This window comes from Muntiacus reevesi, chromosome 1 (assembly GCF_963930625.1).
Source record: "Muntiacus reevesi chromosome 1, mMunRee1.1, whole genome shotgun sequence".
In the NCBI taxonomy this organism is placed as follows: domain Eukaryota; kingdom Metazoa; phylum Chordata; class Mammalia; order Artiodactyla; family Cervidae; genus Muntiacus; species Muntiacus reevesi.
Genome location: NC_089249.1, coordinates 30219383 through 30241902, shown reverse-complemented (window position 1 = coordinate 30241902; position 22520 = coordinate 30219383). Strand labels below are relative to the sequence as shown.

At 38.0% G+C, this 22520-nt stretch overlaps 1 protein-coding gene across 1 annotated transcript in view; it reads left to right on the top strand.

Annotated features, from left to right (window-relative positions):
* Positions 1-22520, top strand: part of IRAG2 (inositol 1,4,5-triphosphate receptor associated 2) — a 96313-nt gene that overhangs the window by 14862 nt on the left and 58931 nt on the right. Inside the window, exons 7-16 of the mRNA XM_065940235.1 lie at positions 1726-1843; positions 3023-3073; positions 6735-6812; positions 9177-9233; positions 10669-10728; positions 10833-10897; positions 11701-11800; positions 13929-14063; positions 15666-15767; positions 16779-16942. Of these exons, the coding sequence (XP_065796307.1) occupies positions 1726-1843; positions 3023-3073; positions 6735-6812; positions 9177-9233; positions 10669-10728; positions 10833-10897; positions 11701-11800; positions 13929-14063; positions 15666-15767; positions 16779-16942 (930 nt within the window). The remainder of the gene's footprint in view (positions 1-1725; positions 1844-3022; positions 3074-6734; positions 6813-9176; positions 9234-10668; positions 10729-10832; positions 10898-11700; positions 11801-13928; positions 14064-15665; positions 15768-16778; positions 16943-22520) is intronic.

Sequence of the window (22520 nt, the reverse complement as noted above, 5' to 3'; positions counted from 1 at the left end):
TTGCCTGGAGAACCCCATGGACAGAGGAGCCTGGTGGGGTACAGCCCATAGGGTCACAAAGAGTCAGACATGACTGAAGCAACTTAGCATGCATGCATGCAACTTACACTTTGCATTTTGAGGAATTGCCAAACTTTTCCAAAGTTCCAAAGTGACTTTGGAAAACAACTTTATTTTCCCACCAGTAAAGCAATTTTACTTTCCCATCAGCAACATTTGTTAGTTCTTTTCTAGCAATGATGTTCTCTATGTCCTTCAGAAGACCAGTATGCATACAGCTCAAGTGTAAATCTATCCCGACATTCAGTGGTTCACTAGAACTCTTACTCTGTGCAAAGTTCCATGCTAAGTACTATGAGAGAGTCATTGATGAGTCAGGTTTAAAATGTGCCCTCAGGGTACCTGTTTGGCCACCTGATGCGAACAGCTGACTCATTGGAAAAGACCCTGATGCTGGGAAAGATTGAAGGCAGAAGGAGAAAAGAGCAACAGAAGATGAGATGGTTGGATGGCATCACTGATTCAACTTACATGAACTTGGGCAAATTCTGGGAGATGGTGAGGGACATGGAAGCCTGGCGTGCTGCAGTCCATGCAGTTGCGAAGAGTCAGACATGATTTGGAGACTGAACAGCAACAGGGTACCTGTAGCCTAGAAGGATGATAAGAACATTCATTACCTAAGCTTAAGCTAGAAAGGGATACTGGACCTTGAGGATGTAATCGATCAAGTGCAGACACTGGTAAAATAGATAAAGTGGGACAAACTTGAGCATCAGAAAACAAACAACCTGGTTCTCACAAAGTCTGTGTGTACAGGTGTCATAGGTGCTAAAATTCTGAACAGAAAAGTTCTCACTTAACTTGAAAAAACAGAAAAGCATTCTGACCATGAACTCCTACCCTCACAATTTTTGACCATACTCCATATCAATCTATAAAATTAAATATATACATGTATATGTATTTATTTGGTTGCACCAAGTCTTCATTGCAGAGTGTAGGATCTTTAGTTGCAGTATGTGGGATCTAGTTCCCTGATCAGGGATCAAACCCGGGCCACCTGCATTGGGAGTGCAGAATTTTAGCCATTGGGCCACCAGGGAAGTCCCCCAATCTATAACTTAAAAAAAAATGCTAACCTCAAGCTCTCTCTATTCCATTGTTGGCTTATGTATTTGAAATATAGTAACTCAAAGTTTTTTTAAAAAGAAAACAAGCTATGCTTTGAGTGAATGTGTGATGTTATTTAATAAATATTTGTGTAATTATATTAACTAATATTATGTCTTAGTAGTAGAAGGAAAGAACTGTGTGATTCAGCCAGTGATAGATTTGGAGAAGGAAATGCAACCCACTCCAGTGTTCTTGCCTGGAGAATCCCAGGGGTGGGGTCACACAGAGTCGGACACGACTGAAGTGACTTAGCAGCAGCAGTAGCAGATTTCAAAGGAAGTATGCCAGTCTTTGTCTTCAGGAATATGTTTGTTTCCTTCTATCCTTTATCTCCCGGTGTACGCTAACCGCATCCCTTTCCTTTCTAAGGACTGTGGAAGATCTTGAGTTAAAAAAAAAAAAATTTTTATTTTTTACTATTGTTGGCATCTGGTTTGAATTTTCAGTGGTTTTCAACTTGGAGCTTAAAAACAGTCCGTGGCTTTAGTTAGTATCTTTGACGGTTATATTTGAGGTTTTGCTTATTGCCTTCTCTCCCCACCCCCACAGTGCCCACCAGGCTATTATGAGAACAAACCTGTTAAAAGAAGAACTGGAGGAACTGAAAATTAGTATGAATGCTTCAGAAGAGCAGAAGACCATGATTGTAGCCCAGAACAAACAGTTAGTAAGTCATCCAAGTACTTTGAAATTGCCAGATAGTTTATTTAACTGCAATCCAAGATGGTTTATTTGGAGGCAGAGATCGGAAATCAGTAGGCTGATGAATGAATTGGTAACCCCATAGAAAATTAAAGGCAAGTAGGATAAAAAAAATTGTGTTTTCCTTTCAACCAGGATTAAAATTCTTTACAAATGTTACATTTGCAATGGTTTGTGAAGATCTAGAATGCCTTCTGAAGTTAACAGGTGAATTTATAAATATCTGACACTGAAAATCACATCTTCCAAAAAAAAAATTGTGTGTCAAACTTTCCCCTTTTTCTCGGGTTTTTAAAGCCATTCATTTTTTCAGCATGTACAGATAACTAATTAGCTCCATTAATCAGTCCTTAACACTAAAGAACCCCAGGCTTATAATTTTTGGAGCAAAACATTATATAGACTAAGCTTCAACTACCAGAGAAGTAATTATTTTTATGGAGACTGTTAAACTATTCTCTGGAGCTTCAGTAATAATCTTCAAAATCCCTGTAGCACTATTTGAGCATTGTTGACCATGGTTGGGAGGGGGGCCAACTGAAAGTCATTCAGACTGATTTATTTTTAGGTCTGTAATTATCAGGAAACTTGAATTTCAGGCCTGTGTCTTTCACTCATGACCTCCTACAACCAACATAGCTAAGCTTAGTTTTTGCCTCAACAATAAAATGTGGAGACTGGACTCACTATCAGGTGACTCTGCGAGTCTCTATGAATACATTACAGCAAGGACTGAGTCTGGGACCACTAAGGAGCTTCTATGTGGAAGTCATGTAGAGCAGTGACCAAGAGCCCACCTTGGGGGGTCAGGCTGAAAACATGCAAGCCCTGTTTCTGAGGGCTGTGTAACTTTAGGCAAACCACAAAACCTTTTCTTTGTTTTGTTTTGTTTTGTTTCTCATCTTTCCTTCTCTGTCATAGTTAGATTGAGTCAAGGAGGAGAGTGACTTCTCACTGATCCCAAGAAACTGGAAGCCAAAGGCTTAACCCCATATTGAGAATATTTTCAGACTAGGCTCATGTGTAATATGTCAGTGCTATATTTAAAATTGATGAACAAATGTTGATAACTCTGGAAATAAATATTTGGTATTTTCATAAACTTCTCAAATACTTTTAAATTATGTTTCTCTTAATAAATCAGGAGACAGAAAACCGGGCTCTGATTCTTAAGATTCGGCTTCTCCAAGAAGAGGTATGTTGAAATCGTTAAACAGACTATACAGATAAAGATGGAAATCATACAATTGTGAGTCCTGACCCTGGGTTAAATATAAATCGTGTGAATTTCAGGCTCCTGTGGGCAAAATACTAGGTTCCTTTATCAAATGACAAACGAGGAAGAGTAGACAGGATTTTCCTATCTGGACAGAAGTATATTACCTTTGTAATCCTCCATGAGGAAATAGGATTTAAGAAATTCAGACTTAAGACAAAATGAAATTAACCCATCTAAAAAGTATACAAATCAAGAAAGAAAGTAGAGACGTTATTTAATAATTTTCCAATATTATTCCACAAAACTAGATGGCAAAGGTCATTGACTCTAAGACCCAGGTCTTAAATTCTTTGACGGTCTGACTTTGGAAAGGTCATTTATCTTTTGAGGGATTAATAATACCTATTCCCTACAGTTACTTTCAAGGTTAAGATAATGCATGTGAAGCCATTTGGTTAACCATAATATACCTCATATATGTTAGGAAATATTAGTAAAATCTTTTAAAAGAAGAAAACTTTTATGCAATATGTGTTTTTAAGCCATAATTTAAAACATTGAAAGAACAGGTAGAAAAGCTATTAGTAAGTTACTGTTTTGAAGAAAAATTCTTTATAGGTATCTTTTTTTCTTTTTTTTTTTTATAGGTACCTTTTGAATGTCAATCGTTATGTACAGTTTTTTGGTTGTGCTTTATATAAGTTTATTACAGTTATTTATTAAGCTGCAATGAATGATCTAAAGAGTTATCCAACTCTTTTTTTTATGTTTTGTTTGTGGCCTAAGTGGACATTCATAATGGATTGGAAAGCAACAGCTAAGGATTGGAAAGAAATCTTGCATTTTATTTAGATATATTACAGCTGCCAGGCCAGGTTTCCGTGAAACTAGTGCTTTTGAAGTAAGCTCCCAATGTAATATATTTTTCTTCTCATATTTAAGATGATTGACTACCATCAAAGAATTGTAGTATGTCAATTTAGAATTGAGATAGAAGGAAGGAGACTTAGAACTCTTCTTCATGAGATGGCATTACAATGACTGACTTGTGTTAGAAAAGGCATATAGATGTCACTCACTTTCCTTTAGGAGGTAAAAATCTGATGCATTGTGAAGAGTGACAGCACACTGGCTTGGGTAATTATTCAATGGAGTGCTTAGTCACTCAGTCGTGTCCTACTCTTTGCAAATCTATGGACTATAACCCGCCTGGCTCCTCTGTCCGTGGGATTTTTCAGATGAGAATACTGGACTAGGTTGCCATTTCCTCCTCCAAGGGACCTTCCTGACCCAGGGATCAAACCCACATCTCCTGTGTCTTCTGAATTTGCAGGTGAATTCTTTACCCACTGAGCCATTGGGAAAGCCAATTATTCGCTTACATTTATTTACTTGTTATACACACATTCACTGGGAGATAGACTCTATTCTAAGTGAATACGTACTTAAGCAAAATAGCCTGTGTGAAACTAGCATGTTAAATGGGATTAATGCCACCAAGAGGAGAAGGACAGAAAATGGCGACTTAAACCAGGGTGGTTAGGGGACTTCCCTGGTGGTCCAGTGGTTAAGACTCCACCTTTCAATGCAGGGGATGTGGGTTTGATGCCTGGTCTTGGAGCTAAAATTCCACCTGCCTTGTGGTCAAAAACACAAAAATAAAGGTTTGCTTTATAAACCCTAGTTTATTGGGTGGTTAGGAAAAGTAGAACTGTGAAGTTAATTTTTGGTTAAAAACTCTGAGGTTCATCTCAAAGAGCACTGATGGCAGAGGAAATAGCAAGTCCAAAGTCTTCAGGCTGTAGCCTGCCCACCATTTTTAAGAGATAGCAAGATCAGTGTGGCTGGAGCAGAGGAAATAAGTACCACAAGGTGCTACAGAGAGTTGTGGGGACCTGGACCCCCAGGATCTCATAAAAGCATTGTTTGGACTCTGGTTGTTTATGCTGAGTGAGATGGGAGCTGCTGAACAGTTTTGAGCATAGGAGTAACATCATATAGTTTCAGTTTTAACAAGATTTCTCTGGCTCCTGGCTTTAGAATCAACTGTGGGGTGAGGGAAGAAGTGAGGAGACCAATTAGGAGGCTCTTGTATTAATAATAAAGCAGGCAAAAGTCAGTGAAGACTTAGACCGAAGCAGGAACAAAAGAAGTGGATAAAGTATTCAGGTCAGCAAATGCTTTATAATATCCCAAAGTATTTATTATATATCCAAGTAATATGGAAAATTCACTTCTAATAGTTTCTATTAGAGAGTCCCTTGGACTGCAAGGAGATCCAACCAGTCCATCCTAAAGGAGATCAGTCCTGAATATTGGTTGGAAAGACTGATGCTGAAGCTGAAACTCCGATACTTTGGCCACCTCATGTGAAGAACTGACTCATTTGAAAAGACCCTGATGCTGGGAAAGACTGAAGGCAGGAGGAGAAGGGGATGAAAGAGAATGAGACGATTGGGTGGCATCACCGATTCAGTGGACATGAGTTTGAGTAAACTCCAGGAGTTAGCAATGGACAGGGAGGCCTGGCGTGCTGCAGTCCATGGGGTTGCAAAGAGTTGGGCATGACTGAGCGACTGAACTGAACTGAATACTTTCTAATGTCTCAGTGAAATACAGAGCAAAGTCATTGGCTGAGAGTGAGGATGTTGGAGGAGCTATTGGAAGTTCAAGGAGAGAGAAAGAATGAAATAGGCCAGGAGTTAGCAAACCTTTTGTAAAGGATATGATAGTAAATATTTTTAAGCTTGCCTGGCTAGAAGGACTTTGTCACAACCACTCACTTCTGCTGTTGCAAGGTGAAGGCAGCTAAGGACGATCTGAAAACAATGGGCTCAGTTGTGTCTTAATAAAGCTTTATTTATAAAACCAAGTAGTCAGAGTTGGTCTCTGAGAATGGAGAAGGGCAGTTGGTATAGTTTGCAAATCCTTGCTTTAGGCAAACGGCCTTTTGAATAGGTATGATATAATCACCAGAAAACCTTGAGATTAAAGCCTGCAAATTTAATGTGTGACCTATTGGTTTATTTGCATTTCTCTTTAACAATCGTTATTGGAAAACGTGCTGGCATGGAGTGGATGGCAATCTGAAATTAAGAAAATACTAAGAAATAGGGGAGAGCCAAGGGAATTGAAGGGATGTGGAAGTAAGAGATTGTAATGATTGACCATGGAAGAATTTAAGCTGTCAAGAGGGGACTGAGTTCACGGGAAGGTGGGAGGGTAATGAGAAAGTAGTGGGATCATTGGATTGCAGGCTCCCGTGGGGACTGAAGGTTTGTTGAGGCACAAAGAAGTAATCTGGAAAGACAAGAAGTAATGGTTGAAAAGGGAGATGCTTTTGCAATTAAGGTAACAGAAGGGTCCTAGTTGCTGTAATGACAAGTCTGAAGGTATGTCTAGGGAGTGAGTGGCTCACATGGAATGGAAAATAAGAAGGGATTACTGAGAATATTCGTGGATGATCACATTAAAAAGATTGTGTTATTTTTGGACAAAGTCTAAAGTTCTGTCACTTAGTTTAAAATGGATTACGATGTCAATGATGAAAATATAACTTTCTAAAAAAGACTTTGTGATGTCCTTTTATATATTTTTTTGGGTCTAAATCTAAGAATACTATCTTATTTTACATTAGAATGCTAAGAACATTATGGATATATATAAATTGGAAGAGAAGATTGAGGACTTGTCTAAAACTGAGAAAGAGCACCAAGTAAGCACTTCTCAAATACTGGTAAAATATTTTCTTGCATCAAATTGCCATTACTTTATGAAGGTGTTTGTGACTCATTGACACAATGACCTTTCATTATAAATTTTGAAATTTTTACTCCTCTAGATGTCTGAGTTATATAAAAGGCAGTTTCTGCTTTTTTAATGTAGCAGCTTTACTGATACATAACACATATGCCATTAAATTCACTCAGAGTATACAGGTCAGTGGTTTTTAGTATTAAATATATTCAGAGTTGTGTAACCATCACCAAAATCAATTTTAAAATACTTTTATCATCCAAAAAGAAATCCCTTCAGTGGTCATTTTCCATTCTTCCCCAACACTAGACAAACACTAATCAGCTTTCTATCTCCATAGATTTAGCTATTCTGGACATTTCATATAAATGGAGTCATATACATTATATTGTTTTTTGCGACTGGCTTTCTTCACTGAGACTGGTGTTTTGAGAGTTCATTCATGTCATAGCATATATCATTATTTCATTTCCTTGTATTGCTGAATAATAGTCCATTATAGGAATATAGCACATTTTGTTCATTCATCAATTGCTGGACATTTAAGCTGTTCCTCCTTTTTTTTTTTTACTATAATGAGTAATGGTGCTATGAATATTCATGTATAAATTTTTGTGTGAATGTAAGTTTTAATTTCTCTTGAGTATGTATCTAAGAGTCAAATTACTGCATCATATGATAACTATGTTTAACCTTTTGAGGAACTGCCAGATTTTTTTCCAAAGTAGCTATACCATTTTACATTTCCATTAGCTACGCATGAGGGTTCAAATTACTCCACATCCTTGCCACCATTTGCTATCATTTATATTTTTTATTATAGTGACAATTTCTAATTTAATAGTATCTAATTTTTCAAATTCATCAGGGAAAAGTTCAGCTATTGTACCTTCTTAATGAAAAAAGTGAAAGATGGGGAAAGAAGTCCATCTTGATTTTTTAATTCAACTCTATTGAATTAAGAAATTATATCTTACAAAGATGATTTTTTAATCTATATTGATAAAAGTATCTTTTTATTATATCTGCCATTCTTTATTATCAGGAAACAGAAGGTAACTATTACTAAAGTCAGGAATTTGTGTCATGCTTTTTGTTATCTCTGATGGTTTATTTGAACAGTATTTTTTGCTTTAGTATATGTTTGAAATGATGTACTTAAAATTCATATCTATATGTGGAATTCTCACTTTTCTTAGCAGACACCCAATTCCACGTGTGTATATACATATATATATATATATATATATATATATATATATTATAGCCATTATAATGTAGATGTTAAACATTGATTTTATTCTGGGAATGACTGTTTTGGAAAATATAACTGCCATAAACTAGTAGAAAGAGCCAGAGAAGATGTGGATTCAAATCCTGTCTTCTCGACTTAAAAATTTATGGCAGTAGTGGTTTAGTCACTAAGTGTTGTCCAACTCTTGTGACCCCACGGACTGTAGCCCGCCAGGCTCCTCTGTCCATGGGGATTCTCCAGGCAAGAATACTGAAGTGGGTTGCCATTTTCTTCTCCAGGGTAAAAGCTTTTAACCCCAAGCAATTAGTTAACTTCTTTAAATCTCAGTTTTTCCATCTATTAAATGGTTACATTTAATATATAACATTCCACAAGCTTGTTGGAAACTCAAATGAAAGGATTATGTGAAAATACCTTGAGAACTATAAAGGAATATAAAGCATGTATGATTATGATGACAATTCTACTTCTGACTATGCTATTATTTTTCCAAGTTTTCCATTCAAACAATATTCATTTTTCTCAATTACATCCTACTAAGAAGTCTATGCCAATAAGCTTGCTTTTGGTTTGAATAAACTGATAATATCCTTAATATTCACTTTGCTAAAAGAAAGCTTGAACATTTTTAAACTGCTTTTTAAAAGAGGAAGAGTCTTTTACATGCCCATATGGAGTCTGTGTTCATGTTCTACCTACATTTTTATTTTCACCAAAAAATGAACACACTCAGTGTCCTTTTATTATGTGAAGTGTGAAGCAGTGGGAAGAGCCCTTGGCTGGAGTTGGAGACTCAGATTCTAGACTCTGTTCTGTCACTTGCTAGGTGTGACCGGGCAAGGCTCTGGGTAGTGCTGAGCTTTGACTTCCTTCCTGGTAGAGAGAGGGCAATGACCTTGGCTTTGAGGGATGTTGTGAGGCTATTGGAAAGGCTCTTTATAAAGTGAAAAATGCATGCATATAAAAAGTGCTTCAGAAACATGTCTCCTGATTGTGCCATGATTTTGCGGCATTGTCCTTTACCAAAGCAATATCCCAGTGGCCTTCCCTAAATGTGTTTCTTTTCAGATGCAGTTACACATGTATGAAAACACTTTGCTTAATATAGATGCAAGTTTACAGAAGGTTGGTACTCTCTCTGCCCATGGAATCCTGGAGACTCCCTCCAAGTAATAGAGGAAGGCGATGATATTTGCATAACTCCACCCCTGTTAAAGTATCTGATTCTAACATTCTGTCACAAGGCATTTCTTTATTTGTAAGAATAAAAATTGTTCTTCTGAGTGAACAATGTTGACTTTTCCACTTGGGATATTTTAACATATCCTCTGTAAATTGTGGTGATAGCCATCCCTTTATTCAACAATATTAGTATGACGATTTGCCCGTCACTGGCTAGATAGTGGTGATGCAGTGTTTTGTCTTGTTTGTCTTTTGTTTTTTAATTTTTGGCCACACCTCGGGGCACTCAGTATCTTGATTCCTTGACCAGGGATTGAATCCATGCCCCTGCAGTGGAAGCAAGGAGTCTTAACCATTGGACCAACTGGAAACTCCCTGTGATGATGAAGTTTTAATTCATAACAACATTAATGAATGTACAGTCATTCATTTCAGCGAAGAACAATATATCCCGAGTTATGTTCTACCTAGTTTGACTGATTAATTTGATAGATAAATATTACCCTATTTATATTTGTCTCTCATGATCATAGCCTATTTGGTAACAAACTTTCCTGGCTACAGGGATGCTGGCTTGGTGGCTTTAAGAGACCCAGAAAGGACCCAGCCTAAGTTAATAAGCTTCCACATTCAAAGGCAGGAAAGGGAAGGAGGAGCAGTATTTCACTTCATTTCCCTGCAGTTGATGACATTTCAAAGGCATCCTTCACAGCTGTGGACCTTGACCAGAATACTGACTGTGCTACCGGCTGTGTCTCCTCCTCATGGGCGTTCCCTCTCCCCATGTAGTGACATTGTAATAGCGATGACTGCTCACTTCCTCCGTAACTTTAGTCCTTCCACCGCTCTGCACTCCCTCCCCACACTCGTAAGATACTTCTCATGCCCCAGGCACCATGCCATTCATGGGACACAGCTACAGGTCAGACACTGACTGTACCCTCTGGTCTTGGAGTACAAAACTATGATTTTTAAAAGATATGGTTTGAACTGCATACAATTGGATGCTTTCATAATTTATTAGTCATTTTGCAGGTAAAAATCACCTTTTTTTTTTCTTAAATAGGCCATAGTAATAAAATTTTAACTTGGATTTAAAATTTGCCTTTCAGGATATGATTTCACCGGACCAGGCAGAGACAGAACATAACAACACCAGTCAGATATAGATGTCTTGCTGCCCCTTATGTTTTTCTGTAGTTTTAATCGCAAACCCAGACTAGCTGAATTTTCAAATCATGAGATTTGTAGAAGGTCTCATCATATCATTAGGCACTTATAATTCTATAATTCTTCTTTGACTCAGATTGCTAGTCTACTAAATATGATTTGGTAAACTCATACATTTATTTGCTATTAATTCTCTCCTACTTTTCAGAAGGATGTAAGTATAGAAGAGCTTAAATCAACGATCATAGAATATGGAAGCATTATTGAGGTATACCATAATAATCTCCCAACTTTCAAGGTGGGGATTTTAAACAGAAATGTGAATGTCGCAGTAGAGTAACATGGGCAGCCTAATGTTGTATGTAATTCCAGAACTTACGAGGGGAGAAAAACAAGCTGGCTCAAGAGTTACAGCACTTACAACAGGAATTCATGATGTAAGTAGAAAGTAACCTCTCACCAACTCTCTGTCATGTGTCCCCTGCTCTACATTATTCACCTACTAAACTGTGTGCAGTTCTTTGAACATGACATGTTCTTTCCTTCTGTAACTTTGTGATGTTTTCTCAGCTTCTCTCCTAAGAGTACAAATTCCTTCACAAGTTTTCCATCAACCTCACTCACCCTTACTTTTCTCATGCCTTGAGATTAAGTAATCTTTCTGCATGCATGCATGGCATGTTGTTTTTACCTCTTTCCTGACACCTGATAACCTTATGTTATCATTTGTCTCTGATTTTATATAACATGCTAGTCCAGAAACCCATAAGCAGCAAAATGAGTAAAGTCAGTGGGGTAAGTGCACATACTTATATTAAGGGGGCGGTGAAAATGAGGAAAGTACATTATCCAGGTAAAGATGGGGTGTTACCCTGCTTAGCTCCAGATAGTTGTTATATCAAGAATATACGGACCCAGTGTGATCACATATTCTGATTTTTTAAAGAAAAGCAAAACTTCTAGATTTTTAGTGGAAATTTTCAAAATTCAACTATTAGCTCCAATTCTTAAAAAGAAAGTATGGCTTACCTGTTTGCAACTGCCTAGAATCACTAGTGTGTGCAGCACCTGGAGGGCAAAGACTACCTCTGTTCCTCTCTGTAGTCTTAAGTATTTTATACAGTCCTTATACAGCGCGCATAAGTGCTTACTGTTTGGTGATAAATAAATCTTATTCTTGTGACTTAAAACATAAGGCATACCTAACCAGACCAGACTACTGTTGTTGTTTTTTTTTGAGAAACAGAATGCAGTTAAATTTTGGTGGAAAGCATAAGAGTTTTGACTCTGAAGAAGTAAAATCTCTACACTGCGAACTCATTCTTGCTCAGTCTGCAGAGGTAGGTAATTATCACCAAATGAAGCCTTCACAAAAATAATCAACATGTGCAATAGCTTGCTATTAAGTAAAGGTCTGTATCTTGCTGAAGATCACCCATGACATTTTGAGGGAATCCACTGATAGTTTATGAAACCTAAGTCTAAAGTTTCTTAGCATGGAAGAATGAATCTTTTTCAAGTTATGGCTGAAAACTATAGTGCGACTCCAGCATGGGGTGTGGAAATGTGTGTTTAGTGAATCTGGACTTTAAAAATCTTTATATATGTGTATACACACACACACACACACATACACACATATATTTGGCCACATGGCATGTGTGATCTTAGTTCCCCAAGCAGGGTTCGAACCCAAGTCCTTGGCAGTGAGAGGGTGGGATCCTACGCTCTCCCTGGACTGCCAGGGACTTCTCAGGAAATCTTTCCGTATCTTGATATTTTTCAGGACTACCTGCAGTGATCCCCAGCCTGGGGTCTGAAAGATTGTGGTAGAGATCATGAACTATTTTTAGTATTTCTTCAAGTCCCAAAGTAAATGTATCTATCAAAAATTTAGTTGTTTCATTTACATTGTTTCATGCAGGAACATGAAATTTCTTTGCTAGAGAATATAATTGTACCGACTTGAATTAATGACACTGATTATTATACTCTGAACATGAATTAGCATTTCTATATGTTTGGGGTTAATTTTAAAATAGCGAAATGAATTAGTGCCTTAAAACCTCCAGCCTGTTGGCAGTTCTTTACAACAGGGGAGGAAAGAGTCAAACGCCTTCTTATGAATGAAATGCTGGAACCTGACTCCCTAGTATATTTTCGTTCCTTTGTACTTTCCAGTTATGTGCTTGGAATGCTGGGAAATGTTTTTTGGCAGATTGCTTTCTTTCGCTCCTTTGATGGTCTTCCATGTTGGGTAGATGATAGATTTGTCCAGAATGTCCTCCTGTTGACAGCTGGGCTATGACCTTGAAAGGAGAGAACGTCCTTGGGGCAAGTGCCATTTGAATTTCTCCTGCCAAGGATGCAGGGCGACATATGTTGCTTCACCCAAGGCGTTCTCAGGCAGTCTTGAACATTCTGCTGAGGACTGTGCTTTCCTGACATTCTGTTGCAAAGATGCATCATTTTTTTTTTAGTGTGCTTTTGAAACCAAGCCAAACTGCCAGACTGAATGACATGGTGGCTAAATCTACCACAGCGATGTGTTTTTATCCCCTGTCCTCTGAGGTAATAATGATGCCAAGATGCCAGCCTGTAAAGTTTTATAATTCTGAACAGGGGTTAAACAGCGGGCAACATTCTGGTGCTGAAGTTTATCCCACTAATGGATTAGGAAGTCTTTGCCTTCTAATTGGAATCTGGAATAAGAGCCCAATCACTTTTTTCCAAATGACAGCAAGAAGGAAGTTACATGTGTTGTTGTCGTCTATCTAAAGTATGAGAGGACACAGAGACTTTGAGAGAAGTATGAGAAGCTTGCTTTGTGAAACATCATCTGAGAGCATCTTCTATGAGTGGAAGAGAGACAAAGAAACCAGTCTGTTTTCAAAGGGATTTGTTGAGTGCACCCTCCCCTGACCAACAGTTTTCTTTTTCTGACAATTTCTTTCCTTTTCCTTCTTTTCTTAAAGTTAGAGCCATAGAAGTTTATATCATGTAAATGTAAATGTTATCTATTAGATATGTGAGTGTCCCTTAAGAATGAGTAAATGTTAAGCCGAAGGCATCCAAGAGAGGAAATGAGCAGTTTGGGGGGATGTAGGCGTCGTTCCAGGCGGTGCTATTGGTAAAGAACCCACCTGCCAATGCAGGTGACGTAAGAGATATGGTCTCAATCCCTGGGTCAGGAAGATCCCCTGAGGGAGGGCATGGCAACCCACTCCAGTATTCTTGCCTGGAGAATCCCATGGACAGAGGAGCCTGGCGGGCTACAGTCCATGGGGCCATAAAGAGTCAGACACGACTGAGTGACTTGGCATGCACACAGGAGGATTTCATAAGATAATTTAGAATGCTTGATGGGGGTCATTATATTGACCCATGGGCATCATTTTCATAAAATAAAAATAATGGATATTCTTTATTAGGATGACAGGGTTGTGGACATTTTGGTAATTGTTTCAGAACAATGAAACTGAGTGGCAGTGCAATGTAATCCGCTTGTCACCTCTGGACGTGATAATGGAAGAAGAAATGCTACTGTTGCTGAGAGAACTTGAACAAAACAGAGTGGAGTTCACAGCTGCACTTCAGAATCTGGTATTGTATAACATCTGCATATCGTATGCTATTTCACTGGCCAGGAAGATCTACAGATAACTGACCTACGGCCTGCTTGCTGAGCACAGACCTATCTATGTGTTGAGAACAAAATACATCCTACTATGAAATGAAAAAAATTTTCCCAGATCTTCCTAATGTGCATCTTCTAATTCTGGGTCAATCAGGACTAACAGGCTGACCATTAGGTATAGATTGCTTGAGCTTATAGTCCCTACAAGTTAATCTTTAGTATCAGAGGGCTGAAGACTATTGAACTCCTTCTAGTTAGTGACTAGTACTTCTTTTTCCATTTTAATTTTTAAAAAACATTTTTTCATTTATTTTGGGGTGTTGGGTCTTAGTTGTGGTGTGTGGGATCGTTCGTTGTAGCACACGGGCTTCTCTCCAGTTGTGGTACGTGGGTTCCAGAGCACGTGGGCCGTGTAGTTGTGGCAAGAGGGCTCAAGCATTGTGGTACATGTGCTTTGTTGTCTTGTAGCATGTGGGATCTTAGTTCCTTGACTAGGGATTAGACCCATGCCACCTGCATTGGAAGAAAAGTTCTTAAGCACCGGATTACCAGGAAAGTCTCTATCTTGATTTTTGACTGAAAATCCTAGATGATCAGAGAAAGCAGAGAACAGCATTTTCATGTTGGTATTTCCAGTTCCTTTCACAGTGTCTAGCACGTTGTTGTTGTTTAGTCACTGAATCATGTCTGACCCGTGGCCTATGGCATGCCAGGCTTCCCGGTCCTTCACCGTTTCCCAGAGCTTGCTCAAACTCATTTCCATTAAGTTGGTGATGCCATCCAACCATCTCATCCTCTGTTGCTCCCTTCTCCTCCTGCCTTCAATCTTTCCCAGCATCAGAGTCTTTTCCAATGAGTTGACTTTTTGCAGGTGGACAAAGTATTGGAACTTCAGCATCAGTCCTTCCAATGAATATTCAGAGTTGATTTCCTTTGGGATTTACTAGTTTGATCTCCTTGCAGTCCAAGGGACTCTCAAGAATCTTCTCCAGCACCACGATTTGAAAACATCAGTTCTTTGGTGCTCAGCCTTCTTATACTCCAACTCTCACATCTGTACATGACTACTGGAAAAACCATAGCTTTGGCTATATGGACCTTTGTCTGCAAAGTGGTATCTCTGCTTTATAATATGCCATCTAGGTCTGTCATAGCTTTTCTTCCAAGTAGCAAGTGTCTTTTGATTTCATGGCTGCAGTCACTGTCTGTAGTGATTTTGGAGCCCAAGAAAATATCACTGCCTGGTCTATAGTAGATAATATTTAGTTTAATGAATGAAAAAATATCCATGAAAATGCTTGCTTCTTTCTATTTGAGAGGAGAATAAAATGGGTAGGTTTTGTTCTGAAAAATAGTTTTAACTGATATATTCAGCATATATAGAGTAGAGAGTTAGCATCTTCTCATGGCAACATCCTGGGATAAACGAAAGTCACTGGGTGACATTAGATAACACGGAATTCTCTCTGATGGCTTTCTAAATTACCTATATTAAACCTTGTCTAAATGACTTCTTTTTATATGCTTTTCACTGAATTCCTATTTGAAGGTATGGAATTCTTTTTCAGCATGAAGATGTTTCTGAAGTTGAAACACTAATTGATCATTTTCTACAGTGGGTAACTAATCCAGAGATTACTGTGAAAGAACAGTGGGAGAACAAACTTACTGTAAGTATTATGAAGTTTGTGATTTTCCTGGTTTATCTTCTACTTTCTAAACCCAGGTAGCACTTATTACACACAGTATCATTTCATTGCAGTGTTATGCCTACTCATTCTGAGAATGTGTGTAGAGTTTGTGTCTGGGGATGTGCTTGAGGTTGTGTATATGAGTGAGAAGAGTGTGATATGAAAAGTGTGAGTGAGTGTGAGGATATGGCATATGCATTGGAGAGACAAAGAGTAAATAAGATGCAAATTAATAGTGTATTTTATTTGAATCCTTGTGAGAACTGGCTGGTCTAAACTTGAATTTTTCCTTGGCTTTTCAAAATTCTCTCTGATAGAATGATTATTGTGCAAAAGAATCTTATTCTTGAGACTTTGACAGTTTTATTATACCAGAAATTAGCGGAATATCAGAAAGTGGAAACATTTTAGGTAGCTATGCCCAGTTTTGTTAGAGTGGAAGCATATATAAAGAAATCTCTTAAATGTGTCCATAACTTATTATCTGTACTTCTTGACTGCCGGACTACTTCCTAACATCTATCAGCCCCCTAAGCTAAGCTAAAGCAAGAAGTAAATGTTGAAAACTCTGGGGTATTAATATCAGCCCTTTTGTAAAACTTACCTTTTTTTTAAAGGCTTTTAATATGGTTTTGAATGTGGTAATCAACAAATACTGATTTTACTGAATATCCTAGTCCCATTCTATTCTATCTATAAAGCTGCTGTGATTATTGATGAAATGGTCACTTACCTTAAGAAAAAGAAAGCAAAGCTCAATTTTAGGCACACTGTGTGTGCCCAATATATACTTGTTAAATTGGGATATTCAGTCCACAGTATCATCCATCTTTAGGCAACTGAGAATTGACTTCTATTCAATTAGAATTTTAGAGTTCAGTAACAGTGAGTGCTGCTGGTGTGGGAATGTCCAGAGCATGTTCTACTGCCTGTTATTTCTTTATATTTAACATTGGAACAGTGGAACTTGTTTTGTGATTCTTCTTATAGGAATTCAGATATATGATGGAGGAGAAGCTAAATCTTTGCATCTTAACACTGAACAACTTGAGAAACCATAAAGAATCCCTTGATAAAGAGTTTGCCAAATTGATAGACATTTTGAAGAGATTCAGGCTGGAATATTTTTATTTCAGAAAAGAATTTCTTTCCAGGTGATGATCCCTTATGTATAAGTGACCCATGCTTTATATACATAACATGTTTGTAATTTGCCATGGCATTCGGTTTACTTTTTCTCAAGTTGTATACATTGATTTCAGGTGCCACTTTTTCAGGGGGACCATTTTGTTTGACAATTCTGAATTGTGAAATAGTGTGAGATTGACCTATATATTCAAAATTGCAAGTAGTAAGCTTGAAATCTATGGAAACCCAAACAATGAGTTATTTCGCCTAGAGAAGGAGTTTGGAATCAGAATATAGAATTCTTTTAACCAGAAGGGGCATTAGAGATCATTCCACAAAGCTGCATAATTTTATAGAGGACTGAAGCAAAAGAATATAAAGTGAATTGATCAAGATTTGAGTTATTAATGGAAAACATATGGATAGCTCTGTAACCTCAGATATGCAGACAACACCACCTTTATGGTAGAAAGTGAGGAGGAACTAAGGAGCCTATTGATGAAGGTGAAAGAGGAGAGTGAAAAAGTTGGCTTAAAACTCAACATTCCAAAAACTAAGATCATGACATCTGGTCTCATTCCTTCATGGCAAATAGATGGGAAAACAATGGAAGGAGTGACAGACTTTATTTTCTTGGGCTTGAAATCACTGCAGATGGTGACTGCAGCCATGAAATTAAAAGACACTTGCTCCTTGGAAGAAAAGCTATGACAAACCTAGACAGCATATTAAAAAACAGAGACATTACTTTGCCAACAAAGGTCCATATAGTCAAAGCTATGACTTTTCCAATAGTCATGTACAGATGTGAGAGTTAGACCACAAAGAAGGCTGAGTGCTGAAGAATTGATGCTTTTGAACTGTCGTGTTGGAGAAGACTCTTGAGAGTCTCTTAGACTGCAAGGAGAACAAACCAATCAATCCTAAAGGAAATCAATCTGAATATTCATTGGAAGGACTGTTGCTGAAGCTAAAGCTCCAATCTTTTGGTCACCTGTTGTGAAAAGCTGACCCATTAGAAAAGACCCTGATGCTGGGAAAGATAGAATGCAGGAGTCGAAGGGGACAACAGAGGACAAGATGATTGGATGGCATCACCGACTCAATGGACATGAGTTTGAGCAAGCTCCAGGAGATGGTGAAGGACAGGGAAGCCTGGCACGTTGCAGTCCATGGGGTCACAAAGAGTCGGACACGACTGAGTGACTGAACAATAGCAGCAGCAAATGAATAGCTCTACTATTGGAAGGACTTGCTGCTGGATCTGTTGACTCCTATCCCGTTGGGCTTTAAGTTCCAACTTGGTATACAATGCTTTGCATTGGGCCCTAGTCAATGAAATTTCAAATAAAAGAAGTCATAGGGAATAGAAGACTCCCAATATAAAATGACTTACAACCTTATCCTTCCTCTCGCCTTAATTCTTATGCTTTTTGGGGAAAACTCTTGAAATTTGTGCACTTTGTAAACTAAACATACTAAATACTAAACAGGGATAGGGATTAAATCTTTTGTTAATCACTATTTTTATAGCTGCTGATACTTTACTGAGCATTCACCTAAGAAATGCTTTTTGACTGGATGAATGAATGAATGTGGGTGTAGTTTAAATTAGAATAAATTAAAAGAAAAAAATCATGAAATCACTGACTCGATGAACTTGAGTTTGAGCAAGCTCTGGGAGTTGGTGATGGACAGGGAAGCCTGGTGTGCTGTAGTCTGTGGGGTCACAAAGGGTCAGACATGACAGTAACTGAACTGAACTGAAGTGAAAAGAAAAAAGTGTACTTAGAGAGCATAGTTACTTAAAGAGAATTGCAAGAAAAAATGATTTTATTCCCCCCAAATAAGGAAACTAGATATCAGAGAGAGGTTAATACCAGAAGAAACTATCAAGAAGATGATCTTTTGCTTTTCCTAAGAAGCCAGGAGTCCAGACTTCCCCATAGTGGTAAAGGCATGGGTTAAGTAGATATGCAGTTTCCTTACACAGATACCATCTCCACAACAGGGAGCGATGAACTTCTTCTGTTTAGCAGCAAAGAACTACTTTAAGAGAGGCCTGCACTAGAGTCATCTTGGAGTAAGTGAATATTCTCTATTATCCTATTTAGACACACAAAACAGCCCAGTTAAATCACAGTAAATGTGCTTTGTCAAAAGTTCACTGTGTTCCATGTAGTGCTAAAAATTTGACATATGTTTATCTCCAGAGAAGTCATCCTGGTGAAGTTAAGTGACAGCTGGAATCAGGCCTAAATATATTCTACTTCAAAACCTATGTTCTTTGAACTATTAATCCCCCACCATCTACTTGTAAATATCTAATATAATATTACGGTTTCGCAGGTGGCACTAGTGGTAAAGAATCTGTCTGCCAATGCAGGAGACTTAAGAGACACAGGTTTGATCCCTGGGTTGGGAAGACCCCCTGGAGTAGGAAGTGGTAACCCACTCCAGTATTCTTGCCTGGAGAATCCCATGGACAGAGGAACCTGGCAGGCTACAGTCCGTGGGTCTGCAAAGAGTTGGATATGACTGAGCATAATATAATAGTATTTTGCTCAACCTTTCATTGGGAAAAATAATACTCATCAATGCAAAGATGACTTAGCTCCTGCTTTCTAAACATAATTTAAAAGACACAAAACCACAAAGAGTCTACACACAAAAGGATTTGGCTATAGGTCTTAACTGTGATTAAGGACATGAGTAAAGTATTTTGTGGGAGTGAGAAAGAATTCTATGTTTAGATGAAGTAGGAAATATTTATTAAAAGCAAGCTTTCAGAAGTTAATTGTTTGGTGAGGAGAATGTTTTCATTCAGGTGCAAGATAAATAGTTCCAGTGCTGAGGATTGGAAAGAGTTGAGTGAGGCAACAAGAAGCAGTGGGGGAAAAAAAAATACCCTTAGAGGGCTTGGTGAGAAAAGAATGTGATCATTTGCAAATGCTTTTGTACATCCAAGTGCCCCTTCTTTGCCAGACTTTTTCCCCCTCTAAATGCTAGGAAATTATAGAAAAGAAGATGGAAATCTCTACCTCCATAAAATTAAGATCTATTAGGGGACACAGATAATGAACAAACATGTAACTATATAGTACAATTCCAGGGAGTAGTAGGTGATATAAAGAGAATTAAAGCAGGATAAGAAGACCAAGACTGACCAGGGGCATAAAGACCTAATTTTAGAAAGAATGGCCAGGAAAGGTCTGTCTGAGGAATAGTAAGTTAAGTAGATAAATGAAGTGAGAAGGTGAGATATGTGATGATTTGGGGAGTATTCTAGGCAGAGGAAATAGTCAGTGGAAAAGACCTTGGGTTGTAATGAGCTTGGTATGTTTGAACAGCAACAAAGGGTCAGCATGGCAGGGGTGGGGTGAGTGCTGGGGAGTGGTAGGCAATGACAAGGGGGAAAAGCAGAGGTCAGGTCCTCAGCCTTGCAGATCACATTTAGGAATTGGGGTTTTATTTTGAATAGATGGGAAGTCATTGGAAGATTATAAGCAGAGAAATAATATGACTTGTGTTTTGGAAATTCATTCTGGCTGCCAGGTAGAGAATTGTCTATAGAAGGCAAAAGTGAAAACAGACACGTGAGAAGAGCTTTTTTCAATAACAGATCACCAATTAGGTATCTTGAAGTCAATTTACTGGATTATGACCCTTTAAAGAAATAAACACAAAACATAAGAATACTTTACATATAGTAAGAGTAAAGTACTATTTCATAAAATTTTTGTTTCAGCCGGGTGCATGTGTGTGTGCTTGAGTGAAATATAAAATGTTTACTGAGTCATGGTCAAAAAAGCTATTGTGTTAGGTGCCATTGTAATAGTCCAGGTGAGGGGTATAATGTGAACCAGGGTGATAGTCATGAAGGTGATAAGAAATGGTTGGATTCAAACTGTGTTCTAAGGGTAGATCAGATCTGACATACTAGTAAGTTAGATGTGGGAATGCAAGAAAGAGTCATCCTTAATTGTTTTTGGTCTGAAAACTTTGTAAATGAGGCACTAGATGGTAAGATCTGGAGGAGACTCAGACTTCGTAAGAGTGAAAAATCAAGATTCAGCATTAGGACATAATAACAAGGAGAGTTGTTGAATTTAAACACACACACACACAAAGCTAAAGCTACTACACCTCTTAACATGATAATGAAAATCCCTATAGAAGAAAAATCTTCAAAGTTTCTGTTGAATACCTTTAATTGATATTCATCTGCTAAATGATACTATCTAATTTGTTAAAGCTATTTCTAAGGCTGCTGTGCTTCATATTTATAACATCAAAGTAAATAAATGTTATTGTAAACTGTTATTTGCCATAACATTTATAGGTGTAAGTACACATAAGTCATGAAAAACTTTAGTATTATTAAGTATGGATTTCTGTTGGTCTTCATATTCCTTTTACTTTCCCTGGAAAGATAGTGGATACTCTTGAGAGCTTAGACTATTCCTGGAAAAGATAAAAGTAGATAAAATTGATGTCTTAAAAAACAGAGGAGGTGATACCAGCAAGAAGGTGGAATAGAAAGTAATGGACCCTCCTTCTTCCAATAGATACACTGACTCAACAGTAATACATGAACAAATTCCCTTTGTGAGAAGTCCAGCAACTACTTAAGAGGCTCTTACACCCTGGGTAACCATGAAATGAGCCACATCAATGCTGGTAGGAAAATTCTAAATACCCTCTCACCATAATTCCTGCTCATGGCACAGTGTCATATGATCAGAAGGGACCCTCCAGTTCTGAACTTCTTTCTAGATAGGGCAAGAGTTGGACTGTTGTGCCCAGCGTTCCAACTTTGCTGAAGACTGCCCAGAATACTATCTTCTGTTTCATCTGTGTCAGAATGCAGACAGAACTGGGTGTACTCCAGACACTGGGGGACACTGAAAGCAAAGCAAGTGGTTTATATTAGCACATAATCATTCATCATAGTCCCTACCCCTGGCCAGCATAAAATAGACAGATGAAAAATTCCTGATCACTGCTTCTCCCTGGGGAAGGAAAGGGTTGGATCATACATACAACATTGCATGCTTTTTGGGGGTTGCCTAAGAGATTGGCTTCTATCCTGCCTGTATCAGCAATGATGGAAATCTCGTATACTTAGGTTCCACTAAGAACAAGAATGGTGGGTTGAGCTAACATAGAGATTTTGAGGGATTATTCCTAGAATCTCTGCTCAAAGTGTCTGGTAAGGAATTTTTCCTGTAAAAGGCCTGCCTGTAGATACTGGGAGAAGTGGTTCTTGTTTATAATGTGAAGATACCAACACAGAGTCAAGAAAAATTAAGACATAGGAAAATATGTCTCAAATAAAAGAACAAAATAAATTTCCCAAAACTGCACCTACTGAAACAGAGATAAAATATTTACCTCACAGAGAATTCAAAATAACTGTCATAAAGATATTCAATGAGGATGGGAGAGAAATGCATGAACAAAGTGAGACAAAGGGAGGCTATCAACAAAAAGACAAAAAAATAAAAAATAAGACAGTGACAAACAGAAATACTGGAGGAGGAGAATACTGAAATTTTTATCAGAGGAGTTCAATAGCAGGCTAGATCAAGCAGAATAAAAGAT